Here is a 23,966-nt window from a genome sequence, read left to right on the forward strand (position 1 = left end):
GCACATGCTCAAAAACTTTGAAACATCTGTGCTATCTTGTTTCATAGATGTGTAAATGCTATAGATCATATTAGTGTTGGTAACTAAAATGTAGCAATGATCATCCTTTCCAAAGACTTAAATTAGAAACACTGTGTAGACCGTGAAGGAAAAAAACTCCCCATGATTCATTACTTTCCTCTGTGGCTCTGGATCCTACAGCAGATCCTGTGCCCAGATGGACATATATTTTCCTATAATCTGAAATGGAGAGGCCAAGAAAAAATTTTAAAGACTGAAACCTGTGGAGAAAATTGTTGCATAGGCGGGCTAGCAGGTCACATATTGGCTAGCCACAGTAAGATGAAGTTTAAAAAATAGTGGTGTGACATTTTAAATGCGTGTTCCGCAAATACTTAGGTACATATTATGTAAATGTTTAATGATATTCTGATATAAAGAATTATCCTTGTGTCTTGTTAATGTGTCTACTTCTGTTAGAACTGCAATAAAAATAGTTTTCAGACACTACATTCAGGTTTGCTGGCTGCTAAAGTGCTCAAGTGTGTGCCCTGAAACTCCCTTTTACTCTGATGCTTGGAATTTCTTTCATTTATTGAAGGAAGCATGGTGTCTTTTTCTGGGATTTGACTGTCTGGAAGTTTTGATTCCACCTGAAATGGAAAAGTAAAATGTCTGGATGGGTTGCCACCACATACTCAATACCAAATACTCAGATAAAAAACTGCCTCACCAGCGGAGACCCAACAGTGATTTTCCCTCTGTAGTGGTAGGGAAAGTTTCTTAAGTTCCTTGCAATTCTGGCTCTATGGGATGTGGAGATAAAGAATTTTTTGAATATAATAGCACTCTTAAGTCCAACATTTTTGAAAGAGGCTAATGACATTTCCCCCATTTCCTCCAGAGAAGACATTCAACCTTGTAGAAGGCAACTCTTCTGTTAGAATGTCCAGAGAGGACGTATGTATTTGGCTGAGACATGACAGCAGCCTTCAATTGTGCAAAAGGAATCTGTGAAGGGAAAGAGATGGAAATTTCAGTGACATTTATTAAATCACTGGAAACCTAACATATTTTAGCTGATTGTTCTGAAATCTGTAGAGCAATGGTCCCTAAATACTTGACCCTCAGGGAGGAACCCTTATGTTTATCTTCATACCAAAATATCAGTGTAAGAAACTGGTTGAGTGGCACTGGAGAATATTTTATTTATTGCCTTTAAACTGCAGAGACCTTTTGTTTGAGAATAAATGTATTGAGGCAAATAAATCCTTCTTGAAGACAGGCCAGGGAATGGTGTGAATGATAATTCAGCATCTAGTGACTAAGTCATGGTTGTGTACTCCTTTATTTTAAACTTCATCCCATTGAACTTGATGATTATGTGCTAAAAAGTGGAGAGGAGAGGAAGGACTGGCACATGAAGTCAACTTCTGAGAAGAGAGAAGCAGGAATTTTCCAGCATATTCTATGTATGTGTGTGTTGTTTTATAGCTTATAGGCTTATATAGATCTCTTACTGTCCTGATAAGCAGCCTGCCTTGAGAAATCATATCCCTTTTTAAAATATTTTTAAAATTTTTTAGTTTAGATACTTGGCTGTGCTGCTGGATGTTTTGTGTTGCTGAGACAAGGCAAATTGCAGGAAAATTGCTTTTTAACTATCTTCTCCATTGGGATATTTACTGGTGCTAAGTGCTATATTACATACAGAGAATGAGAGAAATAATAATTAATTAACAGCTAGAATTATCTAATTTCAGCTGATTTCTTTGATGGAAGAAATTATATAGCATTTAGCTATTCTGTAGCTCTGCATATGCAATTAAGTATGTAACTGCTGTTTTCAGTGAAAGACCTAAAGTCTTCTGCCAAAAGGATTTTGTTGGTCTGAACCTGAGCTATATTATTTCTGCAGATGATAATAAGTGTTTTTAATGCTTGCCAGCAAGTAAAATGCTGGGGTTTGTTACTGATGATTTTGATCTGCTTGCTGTGTTTTTTTGAAGAGCCTAAACAAAGAGAAACTGTTCTCCATCTTGTGATGAAGTTGGGCTTGGTTAAGCTTTCCCTGTTCTTGGCAGCCCAGCCTGGAGGGTCATCAGCCTTAGCATTACCTATTGAGGATGGAGCAGCACCCTTAGATTTGGCTTTACAGAATGGACACTCCAAACTTGTTGAGATCTTTACAAAGTGTGTATAATGCTTTCTTTACTCTTTTCTATGAAATAGTCTTGTCATTTAAGGGATGTGGAGAGTACTGTTATTTATCTGAGGAGAGTTTCCTATTTTGTGCTGGTTTCTGCTGCTTTTTGCCCGTATTATAATTTTAAATGGTAAATTTGCATTTACAATTGTAGGAAGTTTATTATTTGTGTCCTTTGTTACATTTGAAGTCAGTTAATAGTTAAATGATAGAGGACCAGCTGCACTATCAGGTACCTCTCTCAGCACTGTATCAGCTGAATCCTGACACACTAAAAACAAGTAAAGACCTCCCTTAAAATATATATAAAGAAATATTTATATAAGAACAGAACCATAGGAAAGCTCAAGTTTGAACAAATGAGGGAGAATCAGCAACGAAGACAGTGCTGCAGTTATGACTCTGTTTTGCCAGAGAGCTGCCACACTGACAAATAACTTAAAGGACAAGTGCTTTCTGGCACCTTTCAGCTATCTAGAGCTCTGTCTGTACAGTCCTGAGGAGCTGCATGGGGTGTATGTATGTGTCTTGGGATACCAAATAGTAAGCATCAGACACCCCTTCTTACTCTTGGCTTTTCTTTGCAAATAGAAATGCACGAGAATTAGGATGCATTTTTATTTTGGTATGCGGTTCTTTCAGTTTTGGCTCCATGCAGCCTGTAGTTTATGTGAGACTTACCTGTATTCAGCTTAAAAAAAAATACAGCATGGGTACAGTACATTATGTTATGACTGTCTCATTTGTTTGTTATGTCCAAACAATACTGTATTCCCTTGAGATATTTTCTGTTTTTCACTCTTGTGGGATAACAAATTGCTAGCTGCCAGTTGTGTCCTACTGCTATAAATGGCAACGTTGACAGGAAAAGGTACTTTTTTGCTCATTTACAGCAATTAGGAGAAATAGGTATTGTCACAGCTTGTTCATTCTGGCTTCTTTAAGTACTGAGTAACTGTCTAGAGCTAACATTGTTTTTTCCCAGTTGATAGCTAGAAGTAGCTCTGTGTTGTTAAGGCTGAAAAGAGTCATTGGTACATTTTTGTTTGCCCAGCTGTGTTTTCAGTGGCTGATTCAGATTTTCTGACTCTGGTTTTTGCGGTGGGTGTGTTGGGGTCCTGACGGGTTGTGCTGGAGGCGAGCCGGAAGCTCACTGTGGCAGCGCTCTCATTCAGCCTGTGCAGAGGGCATCTGCTGTGGCTAAAAGAGTTTGTCATTTCAGCTTCCAGGGCAGTCAGTCGCTTGACATTTCAAGAGCAGAGATCAGCAAGGGTGCCTGCATACAGTTTGTTCATTCATCTGTAGCTCTGGCACTGACGTTCAGTCACACTGCGCATCGCTTGCCAGAGTCAGACATTAAGCTCTTCAGAAAATACTTCTGGGACAGACCTCTTCTTTACCAGGTACCACGGATTTTCTTCATGATTTCCAGCTGTACACTTTTCAGGCTGGATTTGTTTTCATTGAGTAGCCTTTTAATTTAAGCTGCCGTGTCACTGATCACCAGTATAATTTTGTGATTACTGGTATGGGTTTCTACTTTGTGTAGGTGCAGCACTTTGTATGTCTGAAGCTGGAGCATAAGAGGTGTGGAGAACTTTGTAAAAGCCTCTTTTGCCTCCCAAGTTGTTTTTTAATCATGGTGGACTCTAAAGGGAGTATCTTTCCCTGAAATCTCTGTGTCTTCAATTGCATTGCCATTGTATTCGTGTTTGTACTTGAAATATTTGATTTAGTTCCATTCTTCCGGTAGTGTAATGCCTGGGAGCCTTTATCAAGAGCCAACCCTGGTCTATTAGTTGCAGCAGAAATACAGAGTACAGACTTTTTCTATGGAGTTTAGTTTAGTTTTTCTTATTTTAATGTAAAATGTTTGAAGCACTGTTGTCATATCCTTCAGGACATCTCTTGATTCAATATAATAAAGAGAATGCTTGAATGTCTAAGTTCTTTAAAAGCAATGCAGATGCTTACCTGTATTTTCAGATTGAGACTGCACAATATACATAAAACTAGTGAGCTAAAAACACACTAAAAGTTGGCTTTTTTTCTGGTCTTGAACTTCAGCTTTTCTTTTCCATTCTTAGCTTTGCATTTCCTCATTTGGGCACTGATTTTCCTTGTGTTACCTTTATTTCATGCTGCATTTTTTTTAACTTAGAAAATTATTTAGATGTTATGTTTAATATAGAAATTTAAGGCGTGGCATACTGTAATAGTCCTTATGTATAATCTTACATAACCACATTCTTGAGATTTTTATTTGTTTCAACACAAAAAAGTTACTCTCTGTAGTTTGCAGAATCCCTGCAATTTGTGTGTGGCTTTTCCGTTAACAATAATGAACTCAAAAGGAAAACCAGAACTATAATCAAGAATGCATTGTTATTTATATGATTGCCTTTTTCTTGCACTCACAAAGTCCTTGTTTTGCATTCAGTCTTTGAAATGGAAAAAGAAAGTGTGGCATGTTAGGTATTCTCAAAGACTCTGAAAAGCTATAAAATTCTGCATTTGGTATTTTCAGGAAAAAGCCTACTGTCCTGGATTTGTTGGTTCCCCTTTTGCCATTCCTCTAGTTGCAGCAGTCTAGGTTCTGTTGCGGGGACCTTATTCCCCTCCTGCTCAGCATCAGTGTTGCAGCACTTTCAATCAAGTAGGAATAGACCAGAATAATTGGGAATATCACATGGTTTATAGTTAATTTCTTATACAAAAGCTGTTGTTTTTAGACTATGTATTATGTCCAAAAGCAAAGGTAAAATTAATTTTCCTTCCATTGCAAACAAGAATTTTGAGTTCTTTGGTTGTATCCAAAGCATTGGGAGGCAATTATAAATCTTTGGTAGATATTAGAGATTTCACAATACACAGTCTTTTAAAAATAGAGATAGAATTTACTGCTGTCCTAGAGTATTCATTTCATCTATAGAAGACTAAGACTGTACATCTGGTGTCTTGCGACTGTACAAATGACCACATTGCTACTTTATGCTTGAGTCAGAAAGTCATGAACTGAAGAAAGGGAGCTTTGTCTCAGTAATGGTGGCATGTAGTGTTGGATTTGTGTGAGATGATTGCCTCAGACAGCAGCACATCTATTAATGCAATAAAAGCATGAATCTTTCTGAAGTATATTCTTCACTCTCTGCTGTGTCAGTTCTTTCAGTTAAAACAGTAATGGAAAAGTTAAAACAAGCTGTCAGTAAGCTAAAGTCACTTGTATGAGAAGCCATGCCTTTATTCAGCAGTTCAAAAAGTGGAAACCCTGTGGCCACTCTAGGCAACAGAGATGGGGGAGATAGTTGAAATTGCTGAAAAAGAATGTGAAATTGCAGAATTCTGTGTGACCTTCTTGGGGCAGAGATTGCTGTGGGGTAGTGGTGCCTTCCAGTGGGACGATGTGGTTGGTTCATTGTGCACCTCCAGTGGAGACCTAGGCATCAGGAGAAGGTGATCCATGAGGCAGTCTGAGCTGCTGCAGGCAGCACAGCCAGTGCCAGGCAGAGGTTTAATAGTTTCCCAACTTTCATTTGACTTTTCCTGCCTGACAGGTGTTCAAGTGGGAAACTGCCTAGCGCAGCAAGAGATGAGCCGAGAAAAATGTAACTTGCCCCACTGAGGTGGGGCTTCATGGCTTTCAAATTAGTTTGGCTGCAGTATTCAGCCCAGGGTCATCCCTGGCTTTTTCTTTTGTGTTCAGGTTACCACGTCTTTTCTCTGTTTGCAGCTCTTGGTAGCTGGCAAATACACAGGCAGTCTACTAGAGGGAAAGACTAGAAGCAAGCAGAGTAGTAGATGAAAGCACACAAAAGAATCCATTCTTTCTTCCTCCCACTTTGTTTTTGATTTCTGAGAGTAATTTCTAAAATAGGAGACTGTATCCCAGCCCTCTCTTCCTTTCGAGCAGGAGTGATGTAGTTAGTGTGTATCTGAGTGAGGGAGCAGCCTGGCCAGGGGCTGCAGACATGGGGAGTGGAATGTCTCCTGGCTTCCAGACTGGGTCTGTCATGTAGTTAGTGTTTAGTCCCAGTTTATTCTCTTTGTATTACCTATCCATCAAAATTGCTTGCTTTACAGGGATGCTTTTAATGTAAACTAGAATTCTGAATGGAGCTGTTGTGCAAAGCTGTGGTGCTGCTTTTCTCATAGAGAAGAAGGTTGTGAGCAGTGAAATGCAAATGGTAAATCTGTTCCTTTGGATCTTTCATGTAAGCAGGAGGTGGCTTCTCTCTGTGGTTAAAAATATTTCATTGGTTTTCCTCTTGAGGGCTTGCTGTCAGTTTCCTCTGGAAGGTAGCCAATGAAATATTCCTTGTGGAATTTCTCTCAGTCATTTTAGTATTGCTCATAACATAAGTGCTTGTCAGTCTTTGGTACTGTTTTTGAGTTTTTAGATAAATGTCATGGGCATCAAATACAGTCACTGTAATTTTGATTTTTTTTATAGAGTTTTAATTCAAATGAAGTTGAGACTGTGGAAGATCCAAAAATGCCCTGCAGTACAACACGCTTTGTAGAAGGTACAGTGTTTTTATTCCATAATGTTGCAATCTTTCAAAGCTCTAGGGAGTTGGCACAGATTCATACACTATTTATTTATTCAGAAAGATCATGTTTCATATGGTTTTAGAGACCTGTTAGTAGAGAACAGTGGAATAGGTAAGTCATACATTACAAGAGTTTCGTAAATCATGATACTCCCCACAGAGCTTGGTTTTCCAATGTCAGACTGAAACTGTTCACAAAATATTATGACGTTTATAGTGGCTGGAAAAGCCTTAACTGATTCAGTTTTAAGAGCTAGAAAAATGTCAGGTGGTTCCAGGAGAGGGCAGTGTTTAACTGAATGAACTCTCCTGCAAATTCCAGTAAAGCCTAATAAGTTAATAAAGATAGGAGCAGAGTAGTGATTTGTATGGATAGTTCTGGGATCCGGCCTAAACTTCTTAATGTGGCAAAGTCCTCGTTTGTTTCCATTAGATGTTCACTATTTTGATGAGCAGTTTACCTCTGCAAGGATTGTGGGACTGCTCTTATGGGTGAGAATGGTCTTTCATTACCAAAATACCTCCCTGTGTACCTCAGAGCAAGCAGGTCTTAGAGCTGAAGAGAAAATCACAAAAAAGTATCATTCTTCAGCATCAGAATTATGAGGCTTGGGGACTTATATCTGATTCTTAGGAATGAATTAAAAGTTTTTATCACTTGTCCATCAGCCTTCCTTGAGGGCAGCAGAAATCTGAGCACCTGCACAAACTGTTGACAGGACCAGGACCTGATACAGGGAAAGAAAGGGTGGGGATTAGTTTGGAGGGCATCAGCTAGTAACTTCAAGTGAATGGGTAAAATAGGGACAAAGTAATGAATTTAAATGTGTATGCTGCCATTGCTTGTGCTGAAAAAACAGCTTTATACCCAGTTTTTCTGACCATCTTCAGGCAACAAGTATTCTGCCATTAGAAGTTAAATTTGCAGAGAAATAATAAGCAGTTGTTAACAAGCTACATATCTGTTATTGTAAGTGCAAGTGAGAATTTATTATGTGGGTTTTGTGAATGGCCTTGCTGATACAGTGTGAAAATGCATTTACTCTAGGTGTTCACCTGAGCACTCTACTCTGACCAGGGTGGTCTTTATGCTGCTACTTGGGGATAGAAAGTGAATGGCCTTCATTGGCAGTCTATATGTGCCAGTCACTTGGCCAGTGTGACTTGTGGGTGATGATTACTTCCATATTTTTCACAAAAAGCAGCTTTAATTTGATCTGACTTGCACAAGCAGAATGGAAACATCAATGGGTATTCATAGCCCAGAGAGAGAGCGGGAGAGTCTCCGGTTCAGGACATCTACAGTCATTTTGGATTCTGATAAGCACCAGAGATATTTGGCACAGGCACCCCTAGCTATATGTGTTTTCAATGGAAACTGTATACTTTTGTGCCTTCATGCATCAGAGTTACTTTGCACATGTTTAAAAAAAAAATCATTTCAACACCTGGAAAAGCAGGTTTGTAAGTATGGTAAGTACATTTTGTAAGTATTCAGGACCAACACAAACAGATTGTAGTAAACATGTTGCATGTTCTATGCTCTGTGATAATCTACTTGTAGACATGAGAAGCCTACAACTACTGTTTGTATGGTGTTAGTCAACAAAGCTTTTTCATCTTCTGATATTTTAATGTTTGATCGGTTACCATATTTCAGCAAGGCAGACTGTTTTCTAACCACCAAGTAAAAAAAAAAAATCATTGAATGGTGGTTACTGGTGACTAGTGGCTTGTCTTAAAATTTCCATTTGCCAGCACTCAGGAAATCAAAAGAACTTTGTTCCAGATTGAGTTAAAATTGTTGCTGCAGGAAGCAAAAATTATATGAAATTATTGCGCTTCTTTACTACATTCTGAGTTGCATGCACTGAACTCCTTTATAAAGTGTCTGCTAAGTTCAGGACTTTATTTTGGCAGACTCATGTCATGAAAGTATCCCCCTCAGATTTTAAAACTGCTGCCGTTCCAAGAAGTAGTAGCTACTCGCTCCTAAAGTCAAGACCAACAGGCCTTTAAAACCCCATGCTATCAGAACTCTTGAGCTGTTAATGAGAGGAGGCTGATATAGCCAATCTCCTCCATGTCTTGTGAAATGCCATCAAATGAAAGCAGTGGGTCAGTGTAAGGTGATGCTGCTATCTTGATCTCCAATAGCAACTTAAATTCAAATATATGGAGTGATACATTCTCCTGACATGATGCAGAACAAAAAGTGAAGTAGGTGGTACTTTGGCTAACTTTATAGTTTGTGCTTTTCTTTTCTCTTTTCTAAGTTTGAAATTCTGTGCCCATGAGTTGACTGAACACTGTTACCAGGAAGATTGTTGCTACAGTATATATTGTCTAGAGAAAATTGCTTTTTATTTCTGACAATTGTGGAACTGAATAATAATAATTATAATAAAAATAATGACAAGTGCATGTCAGTACTGTAGAAAAATCTTCTCATGCAAGCTTTAAAGTAGGTGTCTGCACTTGCAGAAGAAATAGTCTGCTCCTACTAGCTGAAAGGTGGTGTCTGGAATGTTTAGTTTGACAGCACCAGGGATTTTGTGTTCTATGGTTGTGCTGTTTTAGAATGCAAGGGGAGATATATTCGTGAGTGCTGCAGGAGTTTAATTAAAGAGGGTGGATTAATTCAAAATGAATGACTGTGGTACTGATCAGCATGGACCCAGTCCTACCTCCTACCAGTGTCCAGGGGCCCTGCTGAGGTCAGGGACAACAGGTTACAATGGGCACATAACTGCATCTCAGAACTTGTGTGATTTAGGTAATGGGCAGCTGTCTTTGAATTGTTTTTTCCAAGATGTGTTGATAGAACTCTTTTTTTTAAAACCTTGAGTGTATGCTTTGTTCAATGCCAGTAAAGGTCCCCAGGTTCCATATACCTCAAGGCACCCTATGCTGCCTGCTGAAGCATACTTAGTTTAACTGTTTGCTGGAGCTGGAAAATTAAGAGGATGTCTGAGAACAGATATGAACCTAGAGTTGAAAGATTCAGTATAAAATGAAGCATATTTACCATGATGACTCTATCTATATGATTTCAGTTTCATTTGATTTTAAAATATGCTTGCTAAACAATAATGTTCCTGGAAGCATGAGTGAGGCTTGTGTTCATTTACATTCCTGTATCTTTGCTGTTTCACAGTAGTCCTTCAGGCTGCATTTGTGCAAAACTTGAAAAGTGTGGGAGGTGGTTTTTTTTGGTGTTGCTGTCTCCTTCGTATCCCTTGGAAGAAAATATAAACCAAAACCCAAACAAAAAAAAAAAAAAAAGAGCAACAGTGAAGTGAAGATATTTTTTTACTTTTTGCGTTAAAAATGCAAAGTCTGATTTCAGAAAATGCATATCCCTGCAGAAGAAAAGCGGAGTTCAGCTGCTCTGTGCATTGGTGTGAGGCACAGTCCTTGAGCTGTTGATTTTCTGAGCGTGTGGGGGTTAATCAGCCCAAACATAACTGTGACAATAAAATAGCACTTGTTGTGCATCCAGCTTGCATGCTGCCCACGGGATTGCTGCTGCGGGGAGATGCATGGGCTGCCCATGTCCATTGTTCTGTCTTGCCTGTGTGCTTCTTGTGTCCCCTTTCCTCTCTGAAAAAGGAGAGAGACCAGCAGCAGAAACCAAAGCAGATCCAGACTGAATTTCCTTCTTATGAAAGGCAGCAATCTTTGCTCTTGCAGGTCCTGTGAGCTTGGCTTCTGATGAGTTGTCCCAGGGTGATACAAAGGTACAGATTTCTCTTTTTACCAATTGCTAAGCTTTATTTAGGCTGAGAAGCAGCAACCTCTGTGTACCTATTTGAGCTAAGAAATAAATTCTTGCCTGCCAGACAACACTTCCTGCTACTTCTATGCTGCAGGAGTAGTTATGTGTGTAGATGATAATTATTTGAAATAACCTGTTATGTAGTTGTGGGTTAGAAAGCCAGCTTGCAGAAGCAAGCTCTGCTTTGGGACCAGAAAGCTCTTGTATTTATGGTGAAGCTTAGTGCCTTTAGGGAGCTTGCAGCTGCCAGTTTGGGGTCAGCACCAGACCTACGTCCAGCGTAAGTTTCATCCTTCAGACGGCATGGTTCATTACATCTGAGGAGTTAGTCCCTGAGGGAGACCTTGTGGGTAGCTGTGAGTCCTTAACAGGATGCAAATGGGAATAATGTTTGATGCAAAAAAATACTGCAAGTTCCCATTGTCATCTACTTGGAGGTATCTAAACAGCTTTGGGGAGAGACCAAAATATGTGAGAAGTGCCATTACATCTGTATTACTGTCAGTTGTATTTGATCTCTAGTCTTATATTCTGCTTTTTATTTATATGTATTTGTTTACAAAACTAGAAAATCTTTGTCTTGGTATTTCTTAAGTACCTTTAAAACAGGAGCTTGATTAGTACCTTGGTGGGTATGAAGCTAAAATAGTAATTTGAATCGAGAGAAACAAAATCTGGTCAAACCAGGTAAATCTGGTAAAAGTGATATCAATACCAAGTGACTACTGTTTGTTTTGGGTTCTTTTAATAACCTTTGAATGTACTGGAATATTGCTGAGCTGACATGTTAAGTAATTTTTATAAATGTGGTGACCTCTTTAGGCTTTTTTTGTTTGGTTGCTTGGGTTTTTAAAATTTTTTATTGCCAGCTGTGAGGGAGATTGACCATTTGTTTGGAACTCACATGTTGGTATTGTAATCTGTGACATCTCAGAATTAAATCTGCAGTATGCACTCATTTTGGATTCTATGCTGAAAGTGTGTGTTGGAGCAGAGTATTGCAGCTCACGAGTCTTGCTGGGAGGAAAAGATTCTGGTCCCATAGTGATTGTCTCTTATTTTGATCTAGCAGAAAGGATATAATGAACCTATAATGAGTGAACTGAACTGTTCTATAGGTATGAACAGCTTAGGCATTAGAAATATTTCTAATCTTAGAAAATATTGCTGTTTCCTCCATAGCACTGTATATTGGCTATAAGCCAATAAACTTTGTAAGAGACTGAAAATCAAAGTTTGCATAGGAAGTAAGATATGATTTGGTCTCTTCTTTGATTACGGTTAGGATTTGAGTCCTTGGAGTTCATTTGCATATGGAAGTAGCATGCTGTATCAATTGCATTTATGAGAATGCCTAAAATGAACAGTGCTTGAACTGAATTCTGAAAGCCTATAGCACTGTTTGCAACTAAGCATAAATACAGTACAGTGTTTGTCTTCAGAAATATAGCTCAATTTTTCTGTTTCTAGCCTTTCTGAGACTCTGGGGGTCCTTCTAAAGAAAATGAAGATAGTGTCTTTTTGGCCATAGGTAAAAAAGAATTAAAAATTTTTACTTCCCAAAAACTTCTGATAGGTAGTGTTATGTCAGTTACACACAAGACAGTTTCTTTTAAAGAGGTGAAGGTAATTGTCATTGCAGAGTAACTTGCTGAAAATCAGCCAGTTGTATCTATGTCAAAGAGTGAACCTCTTTTGTCTCTGGCATACACAGATGGTGTATCCAACAGTACTGAAATATATACCAGGACTTTTCAGTAATGTGATACCAGGACTTTTCAGTAATGTGTTAGGTGTTGTAGGACCAACCACCTTGAAAATCATATCTGATGGAGCAAACATATGTGACTGAAGCCGTATATGTGACTGAAGGTGAAATAAAGTCTGTAGAGATGTTTAAATGACACAGTGAGTTGTGGGCCTGGTAGGATAATATAGCCAGCTGTGCTAGACAGCACATTTTTAGACTGAAACTCCACTGGAAAGGTGTTTTCGAGCTTTGTGGAAGGCTACAAGAACAATATACAAACATGGGCTTGTGGAAAGCCCAGCAAGCTGGAAAATATAATGTGTAACTAAGCTCTGCAAGTGGGAGCTGCTGTGCCAGGCAGAGACTGCCACTCTGACATCACTGGCCTGTGGTGCAGTGCTGAGCTCAGAAAGAGCAGCCCAAGTGGAGACATTCTGTACACAGATTTTGGTGCTGCAAAGTGAAGATTCACTTGGTGTTGCAGAAAGGAAGGGGATAGATGTGCATGCATAGGGGGGATATATGTTGGAAGGAAATGAGCTGACATAAACTCAGAGACAGTTCTAAGATAAGAGGCTGGCAGAGTATTTTATTACCTCTCACTAAGTCAGCATCTAGTTATCTATTGTTTTAGTTACTGTTATGCCAAATACCTGTACTTCAACTATTTGATGATGATTTTCTCACTGTCTGATACAGGGAATACGAGAGCACCACGAGGGAATTGGGACTAGTAGCAAAAGCCCTAATATTCACAGTCATTCTAACTTTAGTGCTTTTGAGAATAGGACACCGTACCACTCTTTGCCTTGCTCAAAAATTCAAGGTATGTGTGATGTTAGTGCCCATGTGTTCAAATCTGTTTTGTCAAGCAAGACCAAAGTATTGGCTGTATCTCAGTGTGGGAGTGTGTGGAGCCACGGGGGAGTGATTATGGTTTGTTAATATGAAAGCCACATTGGCTCTGGTCTTTGTTCCAGTTATACCATCTGGACAGAACATAAAGTAATTTAGAAGCTGACAAAGTAGAAGTTCTCCACCCTGAAATGATAGCTGATATTTTTTTCTTACGCCTGAAATGCTTTTTCCTTCTAAGGCATCATTTGCATGGAATTGTTTGTGACAGCTGAAGCAGAAGCCAGGCCCTCTGGCTTCAGACCTGCTCATTTTCTGATGCTTGGTTGGGCAGATGCATCAGATCATGAGTCCTCTTGAAGGAACAAGCAAGTGACTTTGGCCATGGTTCATGCTGTTAGGAGTGGTAGTGCAGATTTTTAGAGGAGCTAAGAGGGTAAAAAGAGTGGTGAATTTCAGTATGATTTGGACAAGTTTTAGATGCTTATAATTTGATTTAAATAAATTTTATTAGGCACCTTATTTACATATAAAGTAAAATTAAAATGTGTAGATATACCTATGTGTGTTCATACATGTGTGTATATGAAGTGTGTCCTGAGCACAGGATTATCTCGTATTAAACTAAGAAAAACTCCTTGTTGTAATGCCTATATGAGAAAGAAGCAGCCCTCTGTCACCCCCTTTATCTTAATTACTTTAGAGTATGTTTAAGAAGTTGACTTGTTTGTGGAAAAACTGCAGTGAAATCAGTTCTACTCGTTTTAGAAGTCTCTGTAACTGACAGTTTGCCCTGTGTAAGGACTGGAGCATGGACTTGCTGCTGACCCTGCTGTGGGCTGTCCTTGCCCATCTCCAGGTTGTGTGCTCAAGTCGGCCAAAACACTCATCACATAGACGTCCAGTGGGATTTTGCCATTGACCTCAGCAGAGCCTGAAAGGCTTCCAGTGAGCACTGTGTATGAGATCTGATGGGGCTGATTTATAGGCTAGGGAATGAGTGGACTGTTGGGTGTGCAATAAAAAATAGAAGTGGGGAGGGATGAAGAAGGATGGAAATAGTTTGGTGTCAGCCAGAAACTTTTAAGTTTACTGAAGCTCTGTTTACTGGTTTATGTGAACGTAAAAAATCAGCATATGTTCTAACCTGACTCATTTAGCCATATTGCTGAATATCATAGTTTTCTTACCCTGAATTGTTTCAAACTATTCTTTAAAAAAAAAGTTTGCTTGGGAGTGCTGTTAAATGGCAGCGGTTTTGGCAGGAAAAGCACACAGTGGGGGATAAGAAGAGAAATTCAAATAGTCAGTGGGGGAGAGGGAAACAGCTAAAGGGGATTGAATGAAAAAGAGTGAATAGAAACAAGAAAACTCTGGAATCTCACTGGTAGCTGGATGTGTAAATCAGAGAGTACTTGTAAGAATGAGAATGTGAGTGCTCTTTCAATGGGGGTACAAAGTCCCCCACTTCTGTTTCTCACTCCTTTTCCTATGTGGTTCTTGCTTTAGAAATCTTCACCAAAAAATCAATGTTATCATGGAATGGTTTTCATTGGAAGGGACCTTTGAAGTAGCACTGACTACTGGAAGGGCTCTCCTGTTCCTGCTCTCTCTGTTCTTCCTCAGACATCCCTTTCAAGCATGTTGATCATTATGGCACTTTCTCCACAGAGTTTGGGAAGTGCTTTTGCAGAAGTGCTTTCAGCGTTTGGTTGGATGGTAAAAGGGCACCAATGCTCCCTGCTCCCTGTTTTCTTCATCTTTGGATTGGGACCTGGCTGCCTTAGGCACCAGGTCTTGTAGTTTGGTTTTGAGAATTGTAGTTCAATTTTTTTAATGCAAAATGTTTCTCATCCTCCAGGATCTCTGAAGAGCCCCAGGGATATCAGTCCAGGGAGTGATGGGCCAATAAGAAGCCAAGAAGATGATGAGTTTTGGGTTTGCACTATTTAAGAATAGAAGGAATAGGAGTAGGGCACAGCAGGATGCTAGACCATGCTTAACAAGAGGCTGTAGGGAGATGCTCCAGTACTAGTCACACCTGCCAGTGTTCTTTCCCCTCTTTCTGTCTCCTTTGGAAATTGTTAGAGGTCTGTTTTATGTTTACAAGAGAAAAAACTGCTAAACAAAACCCAAAACGAACCAACCAAACCTCACCCCCCCATGGAATTTTTTCCTTTTTATCATTTAAGGTAAATGTGCTGGAAACAATGAGAGAAAACCAATATCTGCAAATGGAAAGCAACAAAAAAAGGATTTTTTTTTTCCCTTTCAATATTATGTATGTGTTTTATTGCCAGGCATTGGCATTCTCAGAATCAGCAACCCTGTATGTACATTTTGGGAAAAGTGTAGGAGGTGACAACTGTATGCTGTCACTGCTGGGCATGTGAGCCCAGTGTGAGCAGAGCATGGGTTTTTAAACATTTTTAATTCCTTCCTGTTCTTCATAGCTGGTTGGGAAAGATAATGTTCACAGGGCCATTTGTAAAGCTGCAAAAGTTTCTCTTTCCCATTAAGAAAGGTGACCCAAACACCCAGTTTTTCTTCCAAGGAAATACAGCTTTCCCCCACATCTCCCCTAAACTTCAGGAAGGGATGATGATAATATTTTTTCAAAATAATTTCCATGATCCCCATGTTACATTGCCAACAACCTAGTAGTGTCTGTCTCTTCTATGTGTTTGCTCTGCCAGTGATGAAAAACTCCTGGAAGCCATGTTTTGCCAGAGATAAAATTACTGATGCAAAATTTTTGGCAGTTCACTGTGTTACCAGGCAGCTGAAAAATATTTTTAGTAGAGTCTGCCCTTTGATTTTCTGTGATTCCACAGAAATCCCCATTTAACCACAGATCAGTTTAAGGAACAGAACATAATTGGCATAATGATCTTCTTTTCTGTATACCAGTGGGCCTCTACTGAAATATGCAGAAAAATCTGGTTTCAGTGTTGCTGTTTTGTTCTTTTCTTTGATTAGATTTCCTCACCATGATGGGTAAGACTTAAAAGTGGTAATTTTTTATTCTTTTAAGATAGAAAAAAACATGGTCCTGCTGTCTGGAGTTCTACCTTTGCGCAGTTTTTGATATGTCTGTAAAAATATTATATTTTGTATTTAGAGCAGTCATATATTTTGCTCCTTTTTTGTGGTATTTTTTTCTTCTGGGATTTTTAGGGCAGAATCTTTGCATTTGGAAATGTTAGGAGTCAAGTGTGCCTGTTTTGACATTGGAACTACAGGAAATAATTTTATGGTTACTGATAGGTAAGAGTGAAAGTTAGTGTGTTAAGTGTTGCCTATTTGAGACAGTTACAGGAGTCCTCTGATTCAGGCTGTGCAGATCTTTTCTGTTTGCAGTCATTTTTATATTCTGGCAGCTTTCCATCCTGTCTTTGCTTTATATATGCTTTGAGAGAGGTGGAGTGATCCAGAATAGCATTTCTAGTCTAGGACTTGCAGACTTCTGCTTCAGTTTCTCAACAGATTTCTAACAAGACTTTGGGCATATCACTTATTTTTTCTCTGCAACTCATTTTTTCCTGAAAGAAAGAGGGCTGTAGAGAGCAAGCTGATAAAGAGGCACTACAGTACTTGGATGATTTGAGATATGCAAATGCTCAGATTGGTTGTGCCAAAGAAGTTCAGTTTGTGGTAAAGGAAGATTTAAAACCCCTAATTTTTAGTCAAAAGGTAGATGATCTGAAAGTTGCAGAGAGAAACAACAACTGAAGAAAATCGCACAGTTACCACTGCAGCTAATGATGGTGACAATTGCACTCTGGGATTTTGGGCTGCAGCTGTGCTGCTTCTTCCACTTTGCAAAATCTTTGCATGGCTCCTTGCATTAGAGGCATACCTTGGGTTAGTCTGTCACAGTACTGCCAGCACCAACCTTTAAACAACATTTAAACATGACAGTAACTTATTTCTGTAGATAAAAATATTCACATTTGTTTGGAGTGTCTGTAAACAATGCAACATTGAAAACTGCAGAATAGTTAAGAGCTACAGAAGATACAGGAAGTCACATTTTCCTGGGAGAATGTTCCACAGTTGAGGCTCACAGCCTCAACTGAGTTTAATTAAAAAGCTAGGGAGAAATCTGGAAGAAGCAGCATTAGGCATTGAAACAAGCTAGTTCTTGTTGCTTGGAGTTTCCTCCACTCTTGATTTTCTGAGGCATTATAATTCAAGTTAACCTCAAAAGGAAGAAATAAAAAAAGAAAGAAAAATCAACACACTACAAACATATGGTTTCTGGCTTCCCAGAACTTGTTCTATTCCTCTGCCTAAAATCCCAAACAAATTTGCTCAACAGAATAACTCTCCATAAAGGCGCTTTTTAAAAATTGATGTTTAAATTACCTTTTTTTTGGCCTGTCTTCTACCCAGTTTCATTTCATGCTAACATAAATGAGCAATTTGGGATTTATCTAATGTCAAGTTACTCTGTAAATGTGAAAAATAACCCAAAAATATATTATGAAGTAAACTGTTGTAGTCTTGAGAGTGCACACAAGAAAACATTTCTCAGCTTTCTTCCTCCTCAAGAGGCAGCCTTCCCTTGAAGTCTTCCCTGAAACACAGAAAATTGGATTTTTAATGAGGTGGGTCTTTGGTGCACATTTTGGCATCACAGTCTGCTAGTGTGAGTGTAGACTCAATACCCAAGTCACTGGCACAGCTTCAGTAGAAGCGAGGTCCAAGTCGAACTTTGGTTTGCTTTCACATGAGGCAATATGCACGCTCCCTGTTCCTGCTCTCACAGGCCTCCATGGAGCTGAAACAAGGAAGATTAATCCCTTGGTGCTCCTGCTTTTGCAAATAATCTCTTATTTTCATCAGGGAGCTTTTCATCAGGATACTGAACAAAAACGTGATGAGCTTTCCACGCACATTTGTTCTGTGTTTCCCAGCTAGTCTTTTGATCTGAATAGATACTGGACAAGGAGATCATTTAGGCAAATTATCTCTATATGTGCTTTGCTTACTGGTTGTTTCAAGAGTCAGGGCATACTGACCGCTGCCACATGAAAGTAGTATTAATGAGCTTCTTATCCTAAACCGAGCTTGCTTGCTACCCTACAGTGATATTGGTGTTTTTTAAAAAGGATATAAAAAAGAAAATATCTGCCATCAGCCATGAACCAGACATGATAAAGGTCTGGGTTGGAGGAATGCTGTGAAATCCTAGCAGCGTGTGAGTGAACTGAGCAACACAAAGAGTTTGAGACAAAACCCAAGATTTTGTGTGTGCCCATGGGCTTTTTGGAGCTACGTTGAGTCAGTACTGGGCACAGGTCATGTTCTTGCCCAAGTTTTGTAAAGATATTGAGCCCTTCTCTATCCCAGTCTGGTCAGTGTTTTCTAAGGATCTTGGAGTACTAGTATGGTTTGTGCAAAGCTGTTTCTTTTAAATTTGTGAAGGCACATTGCTTTTTAGTTTATCAAAGAAACAAGCCTGAAGTCCCACCACTTACAAGCTGCTGCTTTTCAAAAGAGGTACCTATGGCTAAGACCTCTTTGTAGGAGAATGCATCATTCATTGAATATCACAAACATCATATTTTTATCATTTATAACAGTGTTATTGTTATAGGTGTTCTAAGTGTAGTTGTCACCCTGCTTTCAAAGAAAGCAATAAAAAGTAGCCTCAACAATTAATTTAGTAATTCACATTCAAATTAGAAATGTATCTGCTGGGAAATAGTAAGGAAGTCAATAGAAATTTAGATAGCATGATCTTCTCTCAGTCTGGATTATTTGCTGCAACACAGTGGTTCCATGTGCCTTGTCTGGGAATGATAAAAAGATAGATCCTTTGGAAGTAAATCCAATTAAGTATAAATACTCCTGGACTGGCAGTCCAGCTTCAAGCAATCCAGAAAGCAGTGTGCGCAAATTGCCTCTGCTTTTCCTGCAGCCTGCCATGAACTCTGCCTTGCAGAGTGTTTCAGTGAACTTGCTGTGTCTTAGAACAGTGCTTTTGGAGATGGATAGGGTGCTCTACTGCTCTTAGCAGAGTGTCTGTGAAGGCAGCAGCTGCTCTGTATTCTTTCTACACTAGTGTCCAAAAATTGCTCAAATAAGTAAATGAAAACTTGACCCAATTTCTAGTGCTGTATTGTTATGTTATGTTTTTCCTTATTATTTCTGTTATCTGTCTACTCAAGGTCTACAGAAGATCTACTTCTTACAGTAAGAGAGGTCCCAAATGTGGATGAGTTTTGTCTTCAGCTGTTTGAATGGAAGAGTGAAGAACAGAGGATGAGGGGGACATGTGAGCAGGAGGTTTATGGGCTGGTGGTCAGGGCCATTTAATCTCATGTCAGAATGTGGCTGGCTTTGATACCTAAGTCACCCAGGACTGTGCTTTTCTGGGAGTGCAGATTCTGCTGCTTTAAACTTGTAGTGGGAGGAGCAGGCTCTGTGATGATGAATGGCTATGGTCCTCCACCCTGTTGAAACCTATGGCTTCATCAGGGTTGAAAGCATGGAAAACAGGCGTTTACCTCATTAATGTGTATAAATTATGAAAGAGTGGGTGTCAAGAGGATGGACCAGGCTCTTCTCAGTGGTGACAGGCAATAGGACAAGAGGCAGTGGGCAGACACTGATGCACAGGAAGTTCTACCTGAATTTGAGGATGGACTTCTTTACTGTGTGAGTGACTGTGCACTGAACAGATTGCCCAGAGGGTGTGGAGTCTCCTTCACCGCAGATACTCAAGAACCATCTGCTCAGTCCTGTGCCATGTGCTCTGGCATGACTCTGCCTGAGCAGGGAGATTGGACCAGGTGACCATTGTGGTCCCTCCCGTTCTGGGGTTCTGTGATTCTGTTTGCAGGGAGAGCGTGCAGTGCAAGAAATCCTGTGTTCTTCCTTCCCCTGCCCTTCCCAGCTCTGATCCCTTCTGGGTGATGCAGTGTGGGTGGGTTGCCACAGGGTGCTGGAGAGGGAGGGGGAGATGGAATCCGCCAAATACTGCCATGACATTGGGCGGTGGTGATGGACAGGGACTGCCTGCCTGGACCATTTGAAATCCACTGCTGAACAGTTTAAATCCAAAACTGCTTTGTTACCTGTGGGAGACATCTGCTTGCAAAGTAAGAAAATAATGGGTCAGTTCCTTAAACAAAATGCCTGAATCTCCCATCAGAAACTTAGCAATAAGGAGCATCATAAAGAATAGGTGAATGAGGTTATCAACTAAGATCTCAAGGATTTGGGCTTGGTCCTTTTTTCTTTAGTGATTGGTTCATCAATGATTTGGGAAAGGGAGAGGGAGAGAATAGTGATGTGGCAAAGCTTTTCTAAGTATTCTTGTATAGACTTCCGTAAGAAAGACCCTGGTCTTTACTAGAGAAGAGAAATGGTAAAACTTCATGTCTGTGACAAGCCATCTTTCGAGACCTATGAAGATATTGGCAGCCACAGTCTTCATAGCCATTGTGTCATTGTTATGGGCAAACAGTGTTACAGTTGGCGGTTGCTTGGTGCCTGGCATCTGGTTAGTAATGTTTTCCTTTTAGTTGCCTTTAATTCATATTTGCTGAGTCTTTTTAAGTCTAATGTAGGGTGAAGCAGATAGTTTGTGTAGGTACATTGTCTGATCCTCTCTGTGGGAAGGTATGCTCTAATTAGTAAAAACAATGAGTGAAGAAGGTAGGGAAGCGATGTGTGCCTGTGGGTCACAGAGACCAGTGCTGGAGATCACCTAACCCTTTCTACTTCATTTTATTTGTCAGATGCTTTGATGTACTTTGGGAAAGGATTGCAGGCTCCACTGCGCCTGGGACAGAATCAAGCTGGGGGAAATAAATTTCATTGCTGATACCAGGGGAGACTGTTCCCAGAGCAAAGTGAACAGGGTGGTGTTGGCAGAGCTTTTGTTTAGGTGGCTCTCATTCTACCTGTGTCCAAAAGTGACCCTCTCCTGCTCTGTTTGTGGTTGTTAGCCACATTTTCCATTCTGTATATGTCTCTTCTCCATCTGGGGAGGGGGTGGTGGCTCAGGGTTGTCCCCTTCTGCTCTGCCTGAGAGAGAGAGCTGCCAGCTGTGGTTTAGCAGTGTGTGGGGACAGGCAGCCCACCCACTTGGTACTATAGTGCTGTTCACTGCACGTGCAGGGAGGCAACAGTGCTCTTGCACGGAGCCTGCGGATGTGGTGACATTCCTTTGCTTCCTTCTGTCTTGCCATGAACCACAGGAATGGTCTGACAATACACAATACACTGTACTATCTCTGAAAAACATTTAGATTTTATGAATGTATTTAGGTAAGCATTGGTTGAAAGAATTTAAGGCATTACATTATTTATCAAAAGTGTTAGCCTTAGATAATACACATAAACCCTCATAGTTGTTCTTTATCTTCCCATCTGTATCTTGGTATATATTATGAAAAATATTTTGTCAGTGGAAAGCGAGGTTAATATTTTCCAGCTAAAAGGACCTTTTATCTCATAAGCGGTGAGATCCCTGCAGTAGCTGCCTGCGAATGCCACTACTTTGGAAGGAAGGAGTGGCAGGTGAAAAGTGGGTTGGATCACCCTACAAAGTGCAAGAAACAAAATATTTTTAGTCAAAGACTGTACGGCGAAGCTGTTCTTTGTGGCAAAGAACAGCATGACATCTTTCATGGTTGCATAAAGGAGTTTTACAAATAAGAAAAAAGAAGCCTTTCACAAGGCCCAAACAGAGCAAATAATGTGAGTGATATTCTATTAACCCTTCAAAAGTAGGGGTTAAGGTTGATAATTTATCTGCACTTTCAGACTGGCATTGACAAATTCCCATGCAGGATCCTATTCAGAAGAGGTTGCAGTGTGCAGGTGAAAAGCCTAAGAACTTAGACAAAAAAGAGATGATAAACAGCAGGAGTGCATGTTCAGGGTTTTATCACTGCAGACATTTAGTTGTTGGATTCTCTGAGAATTATGTAATAGGGCTGCTGTTGAAAAATTATTTAACAATCTTGATTACTGGTTTTTATTAGAATGTTAAATAAACGCAGCTTGTTTAAGGAAGGGAGGGCAGGCAATAACTGAGCAGTCAGTGCAAACATTTATGCAGTGTACGGAGGTCATTCAGGAAAGTAAATGTCTAGGCATGTAAAATATTTTAATGCCATTAAATACACTGGCTGCATTTCCTCATGGTGAGTGTTTTGTTCAGCTCCAGTCACCCCTCCCTAAACTGAACAGAAGTCTAGAAAGGCCAATGAGAGTGAGTTCTTTTAGCTGAATCTATAAGTGAAAAAAGCCAGATTTGCAGAAAATATTCACAAATGGAGGTATCACAGAAGTAAGCAAATTTTACCATTTCTCGTAAAACAGAACAAAAGAATAATTGATGAAATTGAAAGGTGAGAAATTTTACATCAGCTCTCTATGTTTAAACTGCCCTTTGTCCATGGAACACTGCCTTTTGTGCATGTCTGAAATGAAAACTTTAGTTCTGGTTGGTGTTAAATATATCCAATGAGCCAGACAGCACACTTGTGTAGGGAAAATTACTGTGTAGAGGGGAAATCTTCTGTATTGGAGCAGTTGGGAAGGCTTTCCTTGATATGTTCTGTCCTATCTGTTTCTCAAACTGTGGCCATGGTGGGAGGCAGGCAAGTGCCCTGGGTGGTGTGCAGGTGGGAAGGACTACGTCAGTGCCTGCGTTCCTGTATGCCCAGGGGAGTTATCAGTGCAATTTGAACCTGACATTCCAGGGAGTGGAGATATTTTGAAGTGGATGCTTTAAGCATGGATTTATATCCTCCCTGTATTTTCCATTGTCTGTTGTAATTCCCTGGGGCTGTTAATTATACATATAAATCAAACAAAGTCTCTGAGAGTGTCTAATATTTAAAGTGAAAGTCTAAGGCTTCCAGTATCTGGGGTGAATTATTCTTTTCAGGCCTAACAAAGCTGGCAGAACTTCAGTTAAGGGAAGGGCAGAACAATGATGTGTTTCAACTGTGTTTTATGTAATTTGTGCACTTTATGAAGGGCTTGTATAATTATTTTATCCCTGAAAATATGATGGATATTTTTCTAATGGGTTTTGAATTAAATTTGCATTTGAATTGCATTATTTCCTTCAACAAATACATTGTTATCTCTGACTGAAATGTGGATCAAAGAATCACTTGAAACATAATACAGAAGTAGCGCTGCAGACCCTAGCAGCCTGAAAAATAATTGAAGTGAAGTAAGGAATGTTAACAAGCTCAAATGTCATCATCTTCCAAAACCTGACATTTAAGCTGATCCACATTCCCTCTCCTCCTTTATGTGGAATACAAAACCACATACATTGTGGGGTAACTAAAAGAAATGTTTGCTGGAGTTGGTTAAGAAACAGTGGACATGTTATTTTTGTATTAGCTCTTGTATAGCCACATATAAGCCTGTTTGAAAAAAATGTAGTTTGTGTAGCGTAAAGATGTTGGGGGAAGGGATAATGAGTTCCTACTGAATACTAATTGCCTGTGAGTTGTTCGGGGAGACTGTATAAGAATGGAAGATTTGTTGTAAATTAGTCACTAGCTGTATTGTGCATTGCAGTGAGGTTAGACCAGAGCTGTAAAGGTGCCAGATCTACAAAATCCTGATGATTCACTGTCTAACTTGGTGTTGTGTGAAGGAGAAATTACTGTGCAGACTAAATATTATTGGAAAAAATGCTCCTCTAATGACAGTGTAATCTTTCTTCATGACACTTAAGTTTTAAGATCATTTGAGCTAGAAAGATGGGAGTAACAGATTTTGAGTGAGTTATCACTGCATTTCCAGCTGCAACATCCCAAGGTCTGCCAAAATTATAAACGC

The 23,966-nt window shown here is 39.7% G+C and overlaps 1 protein-coding gene across 1 annotated transcript in view; it reads left to right on the forward strand.

Annotated features, from left to right (window-relative positions):
• The first annotated feature begins 2,138 nt into the window (after window positions 1-2,138).
• The window catches only part of ARHGEF28 (Rho guanine nucleotide exchange factor 28), an 84,890-nt gene continuing 63,062 nt past the window's right edge, over window positions 2,139-23,966 (forward strand). The window contains exons 1-3 of the mRNA XM_030968444.1: window positions 2,139-2,193; window positions 3,429-3,609; window positions 6,657-6,729. Coding sequence (XP_030824304.1) covers window positions 6,699-6,729 — 31 coding nt within the window. The 5' untranslated portion in view covers window positions 2,139-2,193; window positions 3,429-3,609; window positions 6,657-6,698. The remainder of the gene's footprint in view (window positions 2,194-3,428; window positions 3,610-6,656; window positions 6,730-23,966) is intronic.

The sequence above is a fragment of the Camarhynchus parvulus genome, chromosome Z, assembly GCF_901933205.1.
Source record: "Camarhynchus parvulus chromosome Z, STF_HiC, whole genome shotgun sequence".
Classification (NCBI taxonomy): domain Eukaryota; kingdom Metazoa; phylum Chordata; class Aves; order Passeriformes; family Thraupidae; genus Camarhynchus; species Camarhynchus parvulus.